This window comes from Electrophorus electricus, chromosome 17 (genome assembly GCF_013358815.1).
Source record: "Electrophorus electricus isolate fEleEle1 chromosome 17, fEleEle1.pri, whole genome shotgun sequence".
NCBI classification, from domain to species: domain Eukaryota; kingdom Metazoa; phylum Chordata; class Actinopteri; order Gymnotiformes; family Gymnotidae; genus Electrophorus; species Electrophorus electricus.
This window is the reverse complement of record NC_049551.1, coordinates 15,372,395-15,391,632: the sequence shown is the minus strand read 5'-3', so window position 1 is coordinate 15,391,632 and position 19,238 is coordinate 15,372,395. Positions and strand designations below refer to the sequence as shown.

The 19,238-nt window shown below is 42.8% G+C and overlaps 2 protein-coding genes across 10 annotated transcripts; one reads left to right on the top strand and one right to left on the bottom strand.

Annotated features, from left to right (window-relative positions):
* Positions 1 to 306: 306 nt before the first annotated feature.
* plekhb1 (pleckstrin homology domain containing B1) lies at positions 307 to 5,884 on the bottom strand. Of its 3 annotated transcripts, none has more exons than XM_027003547.2 (7): positions 5,801 to 5,884; positions 2,729 to 2,865; positions 1,626 to 1,778; positions 1,313 to 1,415; positions 1,192 to 1,231; positions 876 to 969; positions 307 to 706 (listed from the first exon to the last, which is right to left on the bottom strand). In XM_027003547.2, exons 2-7 carry the CDS (start codon positions 2,763 to 2,765, stop codon positions 570 to 572), a joined length of 564 nt encoding a protein of 187 aa, XP_026859348.1. In that variant the 5' UTR covers positions 2,766 to 2,865; positions 5,801 to 5,884; the 3' UTR covers positions 307 to 569. The 3 variants fall into 3 exon arrangements, with proteins under 3 accessions (XP_026859348.1, XP_026859350.1, XP_026859349.1); XM_027003549.2 differs by having other exon boundaries at positions 876 to 933; XM_027003548.2 differs by having other exon boundaries at positions 2,729 to 2,860; positions 5,801 to 5,868.
* An 87-nt stretch (positions 5,885 to 5,971) lies between these two features.
* On the top strand, positions 5,972 to 14,564 carry LOC113573343 (protein FAM168A-like). 7 transcript variants are annotated; one of them, XM_035535550.1, is made up of 8 exons: positions 5,974 to 6,171; positions 6,502 to 6,546; positions 9,078 to 9,194; positions 11,061 to 11,152; positions 11,951 to 12,291; positions 12,463 to 12,634; positions 13,296 to 13,430; positions 14,469 to 14,564. In XM_035535550.1, the coding sequence occupies exons 3-7, from the start codon at positions 9,124 to 9,126 to the stop codon at positions 13,409 to 13,411; spliced, it is 792 nt and encodes a 263-aa protein (XP_035391443.1). In that variant the 5' UTR covers positions 5,974 to 6,171; positions 6,502 to 6,546; positions 9,078 to 9,123; the 3' UTR covers positions 13,412 to 13,430; positions 14,469 to 14,564. The 7 variants fall into 7 exon arrangements, with proteins under 7 accessions (XP_026859345.1, XP_035391443.1, XP_035391446.1 ...); XM_035535553.1 differs by having other exon boundaries at positions 6,499 to 6,542; XM_027003543.2 differs by lacking the exon at positions 6,502 to 6,546 and having other exon boundaries at positions 5,981 to 6,171; positions 11,951 to 12,031; positions 12,149 to 12,291; positions 13,242 to 13,430.
* Positions 14,565 to 19,238: the final 4,674 nt, after the last annotated feature.

Below are 19,238 nucleotides of genomic sequence, written 5' to 3'. Positions count from 1 at the left end.
CTAGTGGTGAATTCTGGTCATAGCCTATATATTGCATTACTCTTGATAACTGCTTAGTTTGAGTGTATCTAAAACACATTGCATAGCCCTTACATTGGCTTTTGCGGTCAGTGGCTGTGTGAAAGTGAACAGGGAAAAGCACATTCGCAACATTATTTACCCTAAGGAAACACTGCAATTGAGAAGAACGAAATGGATACTGTGGAATAAAAATGGCCCTTGAACAGAATTTAAATAAAACTAATGTTCACGTGTAAAGATGGCGGATCTGAAAAGTATATTTCACAATACATTGCTATACAATAATTACTTCCCCATTCATGGTTATACACAAACATACATGATGGTTTGCTATGTAGAAGCCATTGAAACTGCTGCTATTGTCTTGACCCCCCCCCGACTATGTGCTTGGTGCAGTATGCAAAATTAAGTGTATAGTCACAAACAGTTATAGGTTGACTGAGGCCTACGTAAGCACTGAGTGCAGTCTACGGCTTTCAAGACCGTAGCCTTCCGGTGAAAGGCTTTTATCTGTGGGTGCCGTGGTGGTCTCCCCGCCGACAGGTGGGTCAGCAGAACCAAAAGGGCATCCACATGAACGAGCGTAAGGCGGCACCTGTAGCCATTCCAGCCAGCAGCCCCAACGCAATCTGCTCACCAACCCCACTGTGGTGCCGGTCCCCATGAACCCATACGTGGTGCACACCTGAGAAGGTGCAAAAATGAGTTGGAATCTGGGTTAGGCAGCGGGAGGTTAGTAGAGAGACGCAGGCAAGAAGAGACATGCGCGGATGGTTTTTATCAGCTAAAGTCATGTGGGCGTGCGGATGAAAACCTAGAAGGTGAAAGATTGGATCCTTTTTTTCTTTTTATACCTCCGTTGCCACCCCCTGGTGTGATGCACACGGCGTTGTGGCTGTCGATGAAAGCCGACTGGTAGGTGTCATCGTAGGGATCATAAAAGAAGAACTGAGGGAAAGGACCATTTCAAAGCACCTGCATTTAAATGTTGTTTGTGATCAACACGCATATATCTGAGCTATGCGATCCCAGTGACAACTTCTTACTGTAAGAGATATGAATCTGAAATGATTTTATGAACACTCACGTAGAAGAAAAAATATTTTGAAGTTTGTCTTAACCATCAGGCCAATAAGAGAGGTAAAAAAAAAAAAAATCCCTTGAACTTACAGGATTCCGTTTAGCTTCCATGATGCTGAGCTTCCAAGCCCTGCAAGGAAATAGAAACTGACAGACGTTAGTAGTCAGCAAGCTGGAGGTGACCGGTGCAGAGGTGGAGATCCACACTCACATCGCCTCGTCCTCGCTGTTGGCGCACAGGTGCATGGTGGAGCCGTCCCTCAGGTACACGACCAACAGATTCTCCCTGGGTTGGTTCTCGGGCGGACTCGCACCTGTCTCAGACCAATACCTGCATAGTTAACTTTACAGTAAACGTGTTTTAAGGAACACATGAAATGCTGTATTTATGAAATGCTTCGGATTATGAAGTCATACAGCCTTATGTACTGTTTCTTCCTTATTACCATTAGAAGAAACTGCCAGCATAAGAAACAGGATAATGTCAAGGTTTGTATTCAAGGTGTGATCGCATTATATCTCACCTGCACACTCCAGGCCATGTTTTACATTCATGCAAGTGCTCTTCAGACGCACTCTGGTTTCGTAGTCACTCCTGGAGTCTGTCTTGTAGAACATCAGGCTTCCATCGATCCACAGGTCACACCAGTTCAGCCTCCATCGCTTGAGAACCCAAGCTGTAGGAGGAAAGACCGACTTACAGTTCAGTGGCCCAGCAGCTCAGAACATTACAGTGGGTACTAGCTGTATCTCTTGACTCATAATGTTTAGTGGCAAGTGGTTAGAGGTTGATGCTAATAATGGATATAGTTTGAGCAGCTCCTGCAGTGAAAAAAATCAATACAAACTCTCTACCTGACTCTTAATAAGGGGACAAAGCAGTAGATCGAAATCTTTGGAGGATCAAGACATGTGAAAGTGCAGAAACAGAAAGCCCTAGGGGTAGGATCCAATATCACTGTTAACTCAATATAAATATTTGTAGCTCAAAGCAGAATCGCAAAAGAAACCCCTTTCTCAAGAGTCCGTTGTGACGTGAACTGGGGAAAAACAATTCTAATATGTTAACAAATTAGCTTTTATTTTTTTACTGTGACGGAGACAATGATGTCAGCTAGTTTTCCTCTTTTTAACTTTGTTTTCTACTTGTCTTATTATTAATCGGATGTCGTAGTAGTCCGTTAACAACAGCTTAGCACATGGCCATAAATAGCAGTGCTTGATTAGCTAACAATGACAGTTAAGGGGATTATTTTGAATGCTGTCTTGTCTGAAGTTTCACAACCCAAAGGGGAACTTGACACTCATCAGTAAAGTCATCGCTTCATTTTATTACCTCAAGTAATCCATGCTTTCAAATGTGCAGCATGTCAACCAACCTTAACACCCTATAACTTATTCCCTCTTAGTCACTGTCTTTCATTGCAACCTGATGAATGATACAAACCACTGATTTTTTAAACACTAATTTAACACATATGTAATCAATTTTATTTGTCTTCTCTTTTATTTAACTGATTACAAGCTAAACCACCAGCTTCCTTCGTGTTGCTCCACTAAATAGAATAGTTTGTACTGATACATATTTGGTATTTGAAGGGAGGTTTAGAAAAAAATGGCTACTTACACTGCCTCCAAAGCCAGCCAGATTTCAGCAGAGCCATAGGTGTGGTTCAGGCAGCCACGGGTCACCTGCTAAATCTCAGATATTCCTGAATATGTGTCTGCAGTGGCCTGCAGTTTCCAATCTTTGTAGAACCTGCACTGTTTAGGACAGAAGAAAGTGAGCTCTTATTAAATAAACAAGACAAATGGTGAGGGATCCGAACGCTAGGTCTAGGTGCGTGTGTGTTTGTGTGTGTGTGTGTGTGTGTAAACAATGCTTGATGCATCCCCTAATCCCTTGACCAAGGAAGGGGAGGAGGCTAACCTGAAAAGTAATCCAGGTTTACTAGCCTCATGCAATGCTATGCACCTCACTACCAGTCTCTGGAATATTGCACCTTGGTTTGTCTTTTTGTGATTTTGTTTAGAATGCTGTGTTTAAGAAATTTCTTTGTAGTACCTGATTTAACCCACAATACTTATGCAAACTTTTAAGCACATGTTCCCACTTTATATGGGAAACACAGCAGACAGGACAGCTATCATTCTAGGACATTCGTAGCATTCAGCCATTTTTAGACCATCCCCAATTTGGCAGCTGACCTAAAACTGTAGATATTATGAGGCACCTGCACCTCAGAAACTGGTATCACACGTGAAGGTTACACATCACAGCGCAGGGTAATGGTGGACAGATTAACTGGCAGCAGATTAACTGGCTAATTAAATGCCATTTCGAGATAACTGGTATCAGATGGTTGGTTTTTGCAGCATTGGCCAAAGGGCTTTTTGTTGTTGGTGGTTTTCCTTTTTTTTTTTTTTTTTTATGTTTTTTTTTTAACATTTAGTTTTTTGATTACTTCATACATTTTATTTAGTTGATGCATTTTTAAAATTCTAAATAAATGCAATCCAAAGTGCAGATCTACTTAAGCAAATAGAGACAATGCAGACAAAAACAGTGTTAAATAAATAATCAGTAATTTTGTCTCGTCATTATTATTATTATTATTATTATTATTATTATTATTATTATTATTAATAATAATAAATTATTGTATTTTATAAGATGCAAATAACCCAACAACATCAGGATATAGGTATTATATATTGCCCATCAACCTCCCTGCTCTCTAAATATCTGTATTGGCCCTGGCTAGTGAAAAACCCATATTGGTGAGCAACTAGCACACAGCGTCTCTCAGACTGAGTCACACTCATACTGACTTGGTCACGCATGCACCAGATATACACTGGCTGATGATCTCGCCAAATGCTCTCCAGATGGGTCAGCTTTCTTGTATGATTCCAACACATCACCATGGCAACTGTCCGTAGCAACACCCTGAAACCGAGTGTGAGGTTGCCAGGCTGCGAGACAGTGCTGAGCTTTTTTTAGTCACAGCTGTGTGTGCAAATAGGTAAGTGAGGCATGCAGTGTTGGAGAGGGAATTGCAATGAAGAGGGATGCACTTGTGAAGTCTAAATCCTGCCAATCCCATGTTCTACCCATTGTTTTTTTGTCTACTGCAGTTCTCAGTTATTTTTGCACAAGGTGACTACTATTGATGCACTGTACAATATAGGCAAGAGAAATACTTGTAGAAAGAAAACAATGAGAATTGCAAAAATAAAAAACCCACGACTGAGGACCATGCTGCATTTTGGTATGGAGGACGTCGGGTATTGAACCTAAGAAATGGGTTGTATCCTGTGTTATTCAATCACAATACAGTTACACAATTGGAAATACAGCTTCGTGGTGCATTTTGGTAAGATGCATAATAGTACATAATAGGTTTTTTTGAACACTTTAAAAGTGTATTACATTTTCATTTATTACATGTTTATTAACTGGTTGTATCATAGTTCCTGATCTAATGACGAGCTGAACTGCTGGTGACCTTGGCAAAAAGAAAGTAGAATACGGTTCCGTTTCTCTCACTACAGCAAGGTGCTTCTGTCCTCAACCTGCAATGTCTCCAGTGTAAGCTCTCCCATTGTCGCCTCTGTTCACATTTCTACCACTAGGGGTCGCTACGTCTATTAAGCATTAGTTTACATTTCGAGAAGGACATTGTTTCAATTTAGCATGCCCTCCAAGGTTTTCCACGTGGGGTAAAGTCTGTCACCATCTTAAGTGCCAATAGCTTTGCTTAGGTGCCAGTTAATGATGCTGTGAGCTTTTATACTGTCAGTTCTTTGAGGTCCAGTATATTGGCACAGTAGATTTCGTGAGTATACTAAATTCTAAAAACAAAACAAAGCAACCCGTAATTGCTGTTTAAGGTGCAGTCAAAATTGTAACAAAATACAATGAAAGTTTTGGTAATTTGGGTTATTAGACACGGGGAGGACGCAGAAATGTGATGGGTGGTCCAGGACCAATATTAACATGTTGGTGTTTAGGACAAATGTGCTCCCCATTAACTCAGCTGCTCTTATATTCTGTTTTAAACGACAGGAATGAAATTAATTTATCTGACTGAGAAGGAAAGTGAAAGCATGATAGGAGGCAATTTAAATATGATGCACGAATTATGTTCTGATTTTAGACTGAGGTTCTGCAACTTGGGCTTGGCATAAATGAGACCACTGCTATCTTGTACTGAAGTATTAGGCTACTGAGGCTGTGTGGCAACGTGTGAGAGTAAGAACATGTGTGGTTTTTTGCACCACCCAGTGTCGACCTGCGTTAGAAAGATAACAGCCCTGTTCCCCTGCCTCCACTATGTCGACCACATACACTAAAATAGTGGATGTCATATAATACGTGAAACTTCTATTAAACGTCATACATGTAGCCATAAATATAGTGCGATAACAAAAATATTCCAAAGAGTTTAAGAGAAAGGGTTGAAAGCTCGGGAAAAAGATAAACCTTTGACATCCAGGTCGCTGAATTGTTAAAGTGAATCTAAATTTCATTAGACCGAATTTAACTCCTGAATGGCAGGTGCACTCTACCTGTGAACACGACACGTAGTAATTGCGCAGTTACTAACGCGTGACACGATAGGGCCTGCTGAGCCTGCAGATAACAGGAGCCGCTGCACAGCCTGCCGGTGTAGAGATGCATTAACGTGCACAAAACCTGCGTATTAGTGGGACGGGGGATTCATTCAAGAATTGCAGAGAACAGCGCTGAGAAGTGACTCGTACTCCGACGGGCTCGCGGAGTTCAACGGTACGTCCGCAGCCGTGGGCTCGCGCGTTCACGCGGAAGTAGGTCCTCCCAGCTTCGGCGCCCCGCGACGTCCTCCTTTTCTCTTTGAGTCGTTCCCCTCCCCCACTCCATTTGAATGTCGATGTCACCAGCAGCTCTGCTTACCAACCCGAAAGTGCAGGAGCAAGGCAAGTCCAGCGCAGGAAATTATCAATTAAACAAGCAGACCTGGCCTGTAAAGTGCACGAGGCGCAAATAGGGTGAAAAACTCCGACGCAGAAACCTTCACGGCGGTTTAGGTGAGTACGATGCATCGTTTCTCTTAACGTTAAGACTTTCCCCCTTTTGAACGGCTGATTTAACAATTGCACCCAAGATGCAATGGTTATGATGCACGTCGGAAACGGAAAAAAAAATTCCAGTAACTTTAATAAAGCAATCACAAGCCAAAGCAACGGAATTTTATTTGACCAAAAAACCCACAAATGTGTCTTGGCATTGGGTAATCACCAAGCGTAGCTAATGCACATCATGGAAGGTGACAGGAGGGCACTAGCAAGGAACTGACGCCGACCTCTTGTTCTCCGACTAGCATGCGTTTCTTTTTTTTGTGTGTTTTTTTGCAGCAGATCAAGGAGACCTGCAACGCAAAATGGTGTCTGTAGTCTGAGTGTGTGAGCCATATTACGGAATTAGCATGCTGCACATATCTGAAAATCGAAGTAAGAGGAGGGCATGCATGCATGCAGGCATGCAGTGGTGTCTGTAAACGAAACGGACCATTCTTTGTTGCGGAGCTGGCTGGTTAGCTTAGCTTAGCTGCGCATATTTCCCTGCTTAGGTTAGCTGACCTTAGCACGCATAATGAGCTATATTTCTCAGGCACAAAAAGCAACGCGAGTGATCATAACTGAGCATTGCGTCGTTGTACAGTTATTTACTAGCCAGCTAAGTCTCGAAAGATCACCAGAATGTGTGCCGTTGTCGAAGTGGGTCGACGGGTTTTGAAATGTTCATCTCGGCTCTTTTCTGTGGTTTCCACATGAAGCGCTCCCATTCAGCCCCAGCGCCACAATCAGTGGGAACACCAACCTTCCCCTTGATTAGAGCGGCGAGGTGCCTGGGCTGTAGTGCCTTCTTAAAATGACCCTGAGTAGAACATAAATTAATACTAAAGGAAAACTTGGAATTTTCAGCAAATGGAAGAGCTTACGTTGATCTTAATGCTTTAGTCACAAGCCACCAGTGGTGATGGCACAGTGATGATGGCAGCAACAAAAAAAAAAGGGAAAGAAACGTTTGTGTTAAATTGAACCTGATTCAGTCGATCAAAGATTGGAAGTGGAAAACGACGTAACTGCAAAACCTGCAAAATCATGTGAGAGGGGTGTGGATTAAAGCATCTCATTTAAATAACAGCATCCTAGTCAAAATCTTTTTAATTAACTCAAACTCTAGCAAATTTAAACTTTAGCAGACTGGTTAATCTACCACACAGCAATAGATGGTGAAGATTATTGATTTTGGTACTTGAGTGTCTGACCGTTAATGACATCTATCAGCTGAACATCTCTTATTCCTTATGTTGAAATGATATCGGGAAGTTTAGCCATGATCAGATATGGAGGACATTATCTGACTCCATTGTCTCTTGAAGCTGTACTATAAGCCTCTTACCACACTTCATGTGGACACAAACTTGCACAGACATGTCTTGTTTAGCAAAACAAGATTCTTCATTTGCACACAAGGATGAGGTGTGTGTGTGTGTGTGTGTGGTCCGTTACATTCCAGCGACTAACGTTCTGGCCGATTTGTTCGTAAGTCTGGTAATGATTTCCCCTTATACACCGCTGCATAAAGAAGAGATACCACTAATAGAGTTGACCACCAGTTTCTCCTTGTTTTGGAGGAGTGCTTTCACAGCCGTTGAAGTGTTTGCCTGGAGGTTAACCTGGCTGCTTCTGTCAGCATTGCCTGGGGCAGCCTGTGTCAGCGGAACGAAAGCTGTGTATCTTTCAGAACAGCTGCTTGAAGGTTTGTTTCTCATGTGTTGTGGGGTCGTAGGTGTGTTCTAAGGTCCTCACAGACCCGTGTTAAGAGATATGTTGTAGCCACACCCAGTCAACGTTGGGACACGCCTACTGAGCTCGCTCCACCCTTGCTTTTATTCCGCACGAATTTCGTCTCTGCGTGCTGGAAGATGTCAGTTTTGTTCATGCCTTTGAGTCAGCACCAGCTGGATCAGCACATGGAGTAAAAGAAACGAAATGTTCTACAGTAACTTTGGGTTTGTTTTGTTTGGGTTTGTTCCTTTGGTGAACTGTAAACAGCATGTAAACATACAGACGCGCCTCTGGAGCTCAGTGTATTATGATTGATTTGCTCTTTTGCGCAAAGTCCAAAACTATGCGAATTTGGCTTTGATGGAATGCCAGCTTTGCTGGCTCCTTTCAGGTGCCGAGACAACGCAAACTATTGTCATTCACCACATGCATATCCACTAACGTGCCAAGGTCATGATTGGCTGTATGTGGACGTCATTGTAATTGTGCAAGGCTTTCAGTCAAAATGCAGTCAACCACTTTTTTTTATAAATCTGCTGTATCTGTATCTGCTGTAACCTAATGCATGTCAGATATTGTCACATTTTGCATGCAAATGCATTATATTGGCTGACCGTGCATGGAGTGGTCTCAAATTGGTAGTCTGACCTGTGTAAAAATCTTTCATGTTTATCAAATATCTTCATTATGAGTGGACAATACAGTAAAAATAAAAAGACAGTACTGCTATTCTTGCAGACCGTGTCAGAATATATAAAATCCTTCTTATTATTTTACATTATCGTATTCTTTTTTAAACTATCAATTTACTAAACATATTTAAACAGCAACAATAAAGACAGTAAAGAAATAAAAGTTAATCCATTGCTATATTTTCATGAGCATTTGGATATATAAGATTATTAATCATTTTGAACAAACTCCCCAAGTTGTTATTGTCGGTCACCACTGGACCTGCATATGACTGTCATGTTTGTATCCATCTGTGTGTGTGTGTGTGTGTGTGTGTAAACAGCTGTATTGTTGTTTCTGTTGCTGTTTTGCCTGATGCTACTGCCTTGACTTGCTTTTGCTTGCTAAGCCTTTTTCTTTTCTTCAGCCACTGAGCTCATGATCTGTTACTGTTTTCATTTTTTCAGATTTGCGCACGCTTTTCCACACCACCTACACTAGCCCTCTCAGAACATGGCAAGTGGGCACCCCACTGACAAATTTGCTTTCTTATACCAACCCGAAAGCGCTCAGAACTTGAAGAGGTTAGTGTGTTCCTCAAAGTCCCCCTCCACTCACCCAGAGATTCACCGTCTGACCTTCTCAGTGCACCCGAACTGAATATCGATCAGTCTTTGTCCATGTGGTCAACTTTGCCCTACCTAAACAAAAAAATATCATACCGTAGCATGTAGCCACGTAATGTGGCTAATGACATTTGAATGCTTATTATGAATATTTCACCTTATGTTGTGTTTTAACTTGTATTATAATCCCTGAATAAAAATAGTCTCCAAGATGTTATCTTGTCAGAGGAAGCTGTCCGTTATGTCTGGATGTCCTTCCCAGGTCCCTTTTTTGGTATTGTCTGGTTTCACCTGGCCGTAGGGACGTTAGACATGTATTCAGCCTTCAGGCCTATTTAAAGTCGCGTTATTTGACCTGAAAAGAAAGAAGCCATGAGAGCATGACATCAAAACTAGAGTTATACAAAGCTAAAGTGACACCGTGCATTTATCATATCGTCACTGAAATATAACATTTTTACTAGCTCAGTCAAGGAACCACTGAAACTTGTTTTTGGTATCGCTGCCACAGTGGATAAGAGAACTGTGCAGGCTGAATTTATTTTCAGAGCTATTTAAAAATAAGTAGTCTGGTCTAGCTAGCTGGGGCTTTAAGTGTGGTTTACCTAAGTGTTATTGTTAGTAATTCATAGAAGAGGAACTAGCCAGTAGAGCCAAGTTAGCTAGCATTAAGCAAGTAATGCTAACTGTCATCCCATCTTTAATCTTCTTAGCTTCATTAGCACAGCGCACTTGAACACCGCTAGCTGACGCGTGAAATATTCTTTTATATATGAGTTTGATCAAAATACCTAATTCGTATGCGGTGTGCTTGTTTACACGTGGCACAAAAAAGCATTTCCTGCACTCAGAGGCCTTTACTCGGAGCAACACCGACCCTGAAGAGAGATTTATATCCCCCGGTGTTTTCCTTTCCCCTACCACACGTCATGATTTACGGTGTGGAAGGAGAAAAAAAAAAACCCAAAAATGGCACGGCTGCAGCTCGTCTACGAAAGTCTGCCTTTGCCGTTTTGCACCGGTTTGAGCGTTAACGTGTTGGAGGCCAAACGGCGCTGCCCACTGCTCGGCGCCATAGCTTTATCGGCAGGACTTGCGCGGCCCCGCCACACGGACCATGGTGTGTCCTTTGGTTATGTTCTCTAAGGGTGCCTGTTTACGATGCGTCATAAACGACCAGCACAAAGATCTGTCATTCCTCCTCTCCCAGGCAGTTTCTCCTCATCCATCCGTGTGCCGTCCTCCACGTCCTCGTCACGTCATCCCGAGCCGCCTGTTATCGAGTCCTCTGTTCGGCCCTCCTGTATCGCGTTATCATACCGCCTTTTTAAAATGCCATCCATCAAGTCAGGCTTGCGTTTAATATGAGGTGTAACATATCTGTTGTTTTTTTTTATTTTTTATATTATTTAGTGTTGATTGATTTCTTCTTTTCTCATATCGTTTGTTCAGTACAGTTTCTCTTTTCGAGTGTGCATTGTTATCTGAGACCTTTTTTTTTTTTTTCCATCAGTTTATACCCTGCTCCATATAATTACACCTGGATGATTCGTTTTTATAGTCTACTCAGTCTTTTCACATAAGCTGTTTGTTTTTATCTCTTAGAATAAACTGACTGAGACCTCTGGCAGTCGCAGAGTCTTTGAAACTGTAGAGGCGCCTTACACAGAATTTACAGTTGGAATTGTTCAGTGTGACGGGGTTTCATTAGCCTTGCTTGGTTATAGGTTTCTACATTGTTTCCTGGTTCTGTGATTTATTTTGGCTTTTAACCCTTTCCTTCCCCCCCCCCCCCCCCCCCCTTCTGCCCTTCCATCCCTCTAGCAAGGGCCGAGAGCCTTCCGGCATGAATCCCGTTTACAGTCCGGTGCAGCCGGGCACGGCGTATGCAAACCCCAAGAGCATGGCATACCCAGGTGAGGCGGGGCCCCCGCACATGGACTGAAACGAGCTTCCCAAAAAGGGGTTGAGGTGTCATTCCGAATGAGCGGAACGTGCTCTCACCGCGACCTTGTCCGTCTTGGTCAGACGGAGACAGATGATATATTAAAATGAAATGCCAGTGTTCGTGAGTCATGACTGCTATGGTTATATAACAAACCAGGGTTGTTTCCAAATCCCAGTGCGTGGCGCACACCCGCACGACACATTCTGGTATTTCTCTGCTCTGACACACCCATGTTGTCTAATTAACAAGCCCATGAAGAGATCCGTAAGGCGTGGGTTGTTATTGGGGACTATTACTAGACACACTGATGTATGTCATAAGATGAACTCCCGCTCACCTAAGCCTAATTGTATCTAAAGAAAATAAAAGGCACTTTATTGTCTGGGGTTCAGGAGACTCACTCTACCTGATTACTTTTGGAAAGAAAGCAGTTTGGGGACGGAATTAATCACAAGCCTCCAACAGCAATTTAGTTTATGGTCTGAGAAAGTAATTTCTCTCTCTGCTCGCTCTCTCGCGCTCTCTCGCGCTCTCTCCCTCCCTGCTCTCCTATTCTTGCTTCCATGAAGATTGTAGAGTAGCACACTTTCTGCTCTGTGTTGACCGGTAGATGATAGGATGCTTAGATTCGCACATTTCAGTCGGTTGGTGGCGTTATAATGGTAAGTGGGCATGGTGGTAAGGATTTTTCATTACACACGGACATTTGCTTCTATCCCTGTGTCCTTTCGGTTCTTCTTGGCGCTGATGACCTCTGACCTCACAGGCTACTCCACGGGCTACCCTAGTACGGCTCCTGCTTACACGCCAAACATCTACCAGACGGGCACTCCAGGATACCCGCCGGGTAAAGCTCGCAGCCAGCCTGCCCAATCTCATCCAGTGTCCACAGCATGCAACCTGCATGCCGTTCATTTGTTACAACTGATCAGACTGTGCTGCCGTCTCTGTCTATTCGCAACAGGATACACAACAGGAACTCCTTACAAGGTGCCGCCGGCGCAGTCCAACGGAGCCCCGCCTCCTTACTCCGCGTCGCCCAGCCCCTACTCTACGGCCATGTATCCTATCCGAAGTGCCTACCCCCAACAAAACCTCTTTGCTCAGGTTAGCCGAGATCCAGACTGCGTCTATCTGACTGCGTGAGCCGAACTGCTGCATCGTTAGGCAGCCTTCATGTCTGCGGCCGCCTTTGGTGCCGCTGTGATCTTTTTTTTTTTTTTTCTTCTTCCTGTTCACCCTGCCCCCACGTCGCTCTCCTGGCATCCTTCCTCGCAGGGTGCTTACTACTCGCAGCCGATGTTTGCCCAGCCGCACGTGATCCACCATACCACGGTCGTGCAGCCAAACAGCCTGCCATCGGCCATCTACCCAGCGCCTGTGCCCACCAACCGCCCCAGCAGTGTGCCCATGGGCATGCTTGCAGGTTCCACCATGGCCATGTCTGCAGGTAAGCCACACCTCCATGCAAAAAGCCTCCAATGGGAGGGGTGACAGACGTGGGCGACTGACCCCTTGGCCAGTAGAGCCACGTTCAAAGTATTGACACGGCAGTTTATTACGCTGCCAGAAGACAAGGTGATACAGTTATGGCTTATTGTTATGTCTAATCTATGCATGCATTCCCCACAGCTAGTGCACGCAGACGTGCGCCGACACCATGCCAGTCAGATGTAGATTTAAGAAAATTAGGATGAAAGCCTCAAGATGAAATGGAAGGATTTAAAGCACAGTTTAGATACTTAAATTACAATTATGAAAACGTCTGGTGTGCTGTTTTGTTTTAAATGGTCTCATAATCATATTGAGATTTTTATATCGCGATACACATCAAGTGATGCAGTCGCTGCCAATAGACAGTCCTAATGACTAGAATGGGCATCATGCTCTGTAAACCTCTGAAGGGATAAAAGACTAACCTTGCTTTTGTGACGATACTGTTCGGCGGGTACGGCGTGTTCCTGATGACGTTCTTGTGTTTGCGGAATTAATAGTTTGAATCTGCTGCTGCAAGAAAATATTTGTTTCTGTTTCCCCTCCCCCATCATACTCACTAGAAACGATGTCTCGCTGTTACCACGGTGATGGACTCTTTGCGCCTGTGTCCGCAGGGCCGCTGCTGACCACGCCGCAGCACACGCAACCCCTCGGCGGTCACCCCGTCACCGTGCCAACATACAGGCCCCAAGGAACCCCCGGGTACAGCTACGTGCCTCCGCACTGGTAGAGCTCCCAGCCTCCCACACGTGAGTGGTCTCCTCTTAAAGTTTTGGCTGAAACTTTACTCAGCCCCTTAAAGTCTGAGGCCCACAGGTGGGCCCTCACACCCCATCCCCCTTTAACTGCAAACCCTTTCATTTGAATTATATGCCTTAACGCCCCCGGGAAACTACAGCCGTCCTCCGTCATTTCTAACTATGTTAATCTTGCTCTTCTGTGCTCACAAAGTACATATGCAAAGTGTGTCCCGAGAATAGTGTTTCACAATCCTGTAAATGATCAGTTTATTTTGCTTGAATTTTTCCATTTCTCATGTAAAATGGGCAGTCCTAATGTTGATGTAATCTTTAACCACAGGGAAATTCAACAGTACTTAATGTGATTTTAAGTAGCTAGGGTAGTTCCGGTTTGTTTGTTTTTTTGCAGTGAAGTCGATGCAATCTTTCATTGTCAGTGGACCTGGCTGTTTGAGCCTATAGTGTTGTTTTCATCCTGACAGAAACCATAAAAACCTGCTGTTCCATTAGAGCCGGTGAACAAGGCTTATCTGGTGTAAGAAATGCAGAATCGTTTATGTAATCTTGCTATAATATTCAGCACTGAGGAGTGTAGCAGTCTGCAAGTCAGTGAATGTTTGATTAATATTTAAAATAACACTTAGTATTATGCAAACATTTTTATATTTTTGTAATATGTACCCAGAATCTCTAAAATTAAAAAGATTAAGAACTAAATATTAAGCCTGGTGTTTAAGAAGGAGATGGAGGGTACGCACAAAATATTGCTTTTATTTGCAGGTTCCTATTTTTTCCATTAAGTTTACTAAGTGGTCATGTACTAAGCAGAAACATTAACATGTGCTGCCATGAAATCTCAATCTCTAAATTACGATTAATGTAGAGATTGAGATTCAAGCATGCGTCTGTTAAATGAACAACAATCAAATATGTAATATGTTTGGGACTTTTAGAAGGGGCCTGGCATCCTAAAATGGCTCTTTCATGCTGTCTAACGCACTGTCTTCACATCTTTCTCTTTTCTCTCTCCTTGCGTGTGATCTGCAGATCTGGAGTAAAGCATCGTTCACAGTTCCAGTCTTATGTGGGTGCAGCAGTGAACACTGGTGCACCAAGTCCTTCCGCAAGTACATGTACTGAATGAGCAATGGTCACTTTATGTGTTCTTGAGTTTGTAAAAGCTGCTCACTTTGTTAGCTAGGTTACGCCCCCCCCCCCCCCCCCGTGACATCAGTCTCTGAACATCTACCAACAGTACAAACATCTACAACAACAAAAAAAAAAAAACCCTCCATGGCTATACTTCTTAGCAGTGCTCACTCTACTACTGGTAACACTGTTTCCTGTGGTACACAAATACTTTTTCGAACCATCAAATATGTCCACGTTTCCACATGCTGCCATTTCTTTCAGCGATTCGATTTAAGTTTTTTTGTTTTTTTCCATTTGCTTTCCCCTAAACATTTCGTTTCCACAGTGCTGTCTTGAAAAGGGCTGTGCTTTGCTTCCTCGGCTCCTCCTCATTTGTCGCTGAGAAACGTCCGAGACCCTTGTCCCCTCCAGCCAAGGGTCCTCCAGCTTATGGTGGTTTATTAGCACAATCTGTCACGAGGACCTGGTGTTGTCCTTCTTTTCACTGGGGCAGAGGGTTCTGTTAAATACAGGCAGCTTGGCGGACATCTCGGCGGGATAACCAGGGTCCGCACCTCACCAAGCCATGGAAAGATGTTTGCATTTCATCCGTGCAGTGTGTAAACCACATAAAGAGGCCCGGTGAAGGATCATCTCCAGTAGGTTTCAGATACAAATGCTTATATTCTAAAACACCTGGGCATATGCAGCAATAGTAGAGGATGTACAGTAAGACAGGAGGAATTCAGCTTGTGGTCCAGAAAGCTAAGAGAACACTAACCTTTGCTTATAGTGTGTTTGAAACCTAACAGGGAACTTTGAGCCTTTGGAAACTAAGGGCCATTTAAACTTTATGCCAATGTCATGTTCACTCACTCCGCGTTACAAAGCTTGTCTTGCTAAATTATTGTAAATGTCTCTAAAGGAATATAAGGTAGCTGGGCGAACGCTATCGGGGTCAGATTTCAGATACAGATTAACCATAGTCCCAAGACTTGGTGGGATGAAGTCACTAGCGATGCTGCAGTTTAGTCTTGGACTAAGCTTAATCTAACCTTAGATTTAAGATCTTAACATGTCCAGCGTAGTATGTATACACTTTGAGTAAAAATTAGAAATATGTATTTTCACAGTTAGGAGTTTAAGATCAGGTGAATCGGGTAAGTGTTTTGTTTTACAGCATTGATACACACACACACACACACACACACACACACACACAATTCAGTTAATTGTAGCCGTCACACTCCAGGCGCTCGACACAATCAAAGCTGTGGATGCTACGTTTGAGCCCAGACGTGAGCGACCAAATCAAGTTGAAAAGTCCCTGCCGTTTCCACAGTGCTCATCTTGGCCGGTCAGTGGCGGCGATCCCCATTAGACACCGCTGGTTGCCCGGGAACCGCTCCTGACTCACCTACAGAGCATGAGCTAGGAACCCGAGGACTATGGGAAACGTTTCACTCGTCCTTTCCCCTTCCAACGTGTGGTGTGTTGTCTTGCGTAATTGGAGCATACAGGACTTAGTGCCACGCCTCGAGCATGTGCAGAGGGAGGAAGTGACATCACCGCTTTACCATGGACAGAGTGTTAAGAACTGGGCATACAAACAAGCGGATAGAGGTAGACTGTTAACAAAGCTATGATGTAGATGGCAGAAACTACATGGTTCACAAAATATGTCGAGTCGTAATGGAAGTATATACAGATTGGTAAGGAATATTGCACTCTTCGAAGTAATAATCAATGCTTGTAGTTGGTACAGTGTTTAATCTATTAGGGAATTCATTTATTGTACATTACAATTTTGGCATTCTAGTCTTCCAGAATAAAATAAACAAACACTGAAGAGATCCATGCAAAATATTATATATCACTGCAATATTCTTCCATATTTTAACCACTTTATATATATAAAAAAAAAAAAACATGGTTTACGTTTGTGTTTTGTTAAAAAGCGACAGAATAGAATTTGCCGACTATATCAAATGACTGTGATCATGCTAGCGTAGAATTGTGTGTGTTTGTCTATGGGAAGGTGTTGCCCTGGGTCGTGCAGTGTGTGTCTATGGGAAGGTGTTGCCCTGGGTCGTGCAGTGTGTGTCTATGGCAAGGTGTTGCCCTGGGTCGTGCAGTGTCGGTCTGTGTATGTTAAACTTTGCAGCATCCTCTGTATCTTGTTAATTGTTGGTTTTATGCAGTTATGCACCAAATAGCATTGGACATGGTATATTTTTGACAGCAGAAATGTGCTCTTGTAATCTGTGGATAAGCATGAAACATAGGACGTGTTGCTTTCGCGAGACTTAGGCTTGAAAGCACAGATTTGTTAAATGTTTAATGTTCATTTTCTTAAACATTAAAAATTCACCCTTTGCTAAGGGGGTACCTCAGATCCCACCCATTCGTTATAACACAGCAGTGAGCACGACACAGGTCTGAGCTTTGCTGTGAAATGTCCGTTCAATCAGCAAATTAAAGCCCTGCACTTGACGTTCAGCTCTGATCTTCTAAGGGTTGCTTGGTAAATGAATATAAGAACCTGTTTTGTTTAGGTTCAGTTGCGGTGCTTTCTCCGTTCACCCTGTTCCACATAATTCACCTTCGGACTAGGTCTAGTGTCACAAGACAACAGCAGTTTTTGTTTAAAAAAAAAAGAAAAAAAAGAGAAAAATCATATTTCCGTTGTTAGGAACTCAGATTTCCGTATGGTCCCATAACCCAACTTTCAAAGCTATGCACTGGCTGAAAACTTCTGTCCCTTGGCTGACCGGAGCAGCATTAGGGCCACGTTTTTGAGTGCTTTTCTTTCCTGTTTGCCTCCGGCATATTGTCCATTTCCTCCTGCTAGGATTTGTGGCAAATGCAATTAACAATGCATGCGGCCGGCTCTGCTGGAGCGAGTCGACGTGTTAAGAGTGTGGTGCAGACCTGTGTACACAGATATGTATTTGAAGTATTTGTGATGTAAATATCTGAATATTATACAGAGGAAATGAAGTATTTTGAGTATTTGGGCACTAGAATGTATTTTCAAATACATGTATTTTCTCAAAGACTTGAGTACTGGTGGACATTGAGATAAGGGTGAAGTGTCCAGGTCAGCCATAGAGAGTGGCTTCTTCTTTTCTTCTCTTTTAGACGTTGCTGTTTTAGGAAATACTAATCAATTTTTCCCTTCGTCATTGGAACTTTAATCACTCCTCAGCCTAAGTCTTAATGTTTTCTTACCTAAGCTCTGTTTTCACTGATGATTACGTCGGTCTTCGTTTTTTGTTGTTTTTTTGCCGAGGAACGCAGTAAGGCAGTGACTGCTGTTCGCGGGAGGTTTTAGGGGGTCCCGTAACCGTCATTTCAAACTTGAGAACGTAACCCATAGAAAGTAAACTGATCTGAAGTGACACTGAATGAATAATTTGTTGTTGAGGGAAGTAATATTATTTGATTTTGGAAAAACAAATCTAACATTTATAAGTGGGATGTGTCGTGGTTATTTTAAATATCATTAAGTACAATGTTTAAACTACAGTGTATGAACAAATTTGCTGAACTACAATTATCCTTCACACCTGAATGGTTTTGAAGAGAATGGGGTAAGGGGTTTGCAATAATCTTGGACATGGTGAATGCACTCGTATCTTGTTTCACTATTATAAGAACGTTCATGTCTATTAACGGCCCTTGCAGGGTGTGCCAGGTGTCAGTGTGATCACCCCGTTATCCTGTGGCTTTCACGCGTTTATTTCAGCAGGGTCTGGTTTCCTTACACAGGGCTGTAGCAAAAAGGTCGACACAAAACGGTAGAAGAATAACAACTTTAAAAGTTAAGGTGAGCTTAGGAGTACGACTTTTGGGATGCGAGGCCCTGACCATTCTAAACGTTAACATTAAAACTCAAAACGATTCATATCATTGAGAAAGCGAACACATTTATGCCAGAATTGTTTTGTTGTTGGTCAGTGAGCTCTTCTGAAGCGCTCGTGGCTACAGCTGGACCCCAGGTAAACTTGCTAAAAGCCATCCTAATTTGCCATATAACCAAATATAACCCAAGGGGTGTGTAGGCATTCACAGAGATGCAGTGCTTCTGTCATCGTTGATGTGTAGAGTGGCTTTTGGTGGCGTCCGTGTTCCGCTTTTGAATAGTTCTCTGTTTGACTGCTGCTACATGGAGGTGGTGACAGTTCTTGTACAAGCACTTAACTGATCGAATCGTAGGCCTACACGTCGCGTCTTCCAAAACCAAGTTTTGATGGATTTTTTTTTTTGTCAGCATCAAGGGGCTGAAAACCGACAGGCAACAAACTTGTTTATTGCAACGCATTTCAGTCTGTTATACGACGTCGCAGTCATTTTCTGTAATCCTGAGTTTGGGATTATATCCAAGCAAACATACACATCAGGCTTGTGAAAATGAAGTTGCATTATGTTACATTTATGTTGTTTTATGTTGTAATGAGAATCTGTTAGTGATCTTGGCGACTTAAAGACCAAGGTTGTAATTGTATTATATTTGCTGTACATGTAAAATGTAGATCATTCAATAACTATTAAACTCTTTCAAAACAATTGCTACTTGTTTGTTTTTATTTGCATCTTGCTATTATACAATTCAAATGCTCATTTTCAAACCAAAGAGTTTCTTTGATTGTTATTGTGTGAACTTGGCAATTACATTTTCATTTA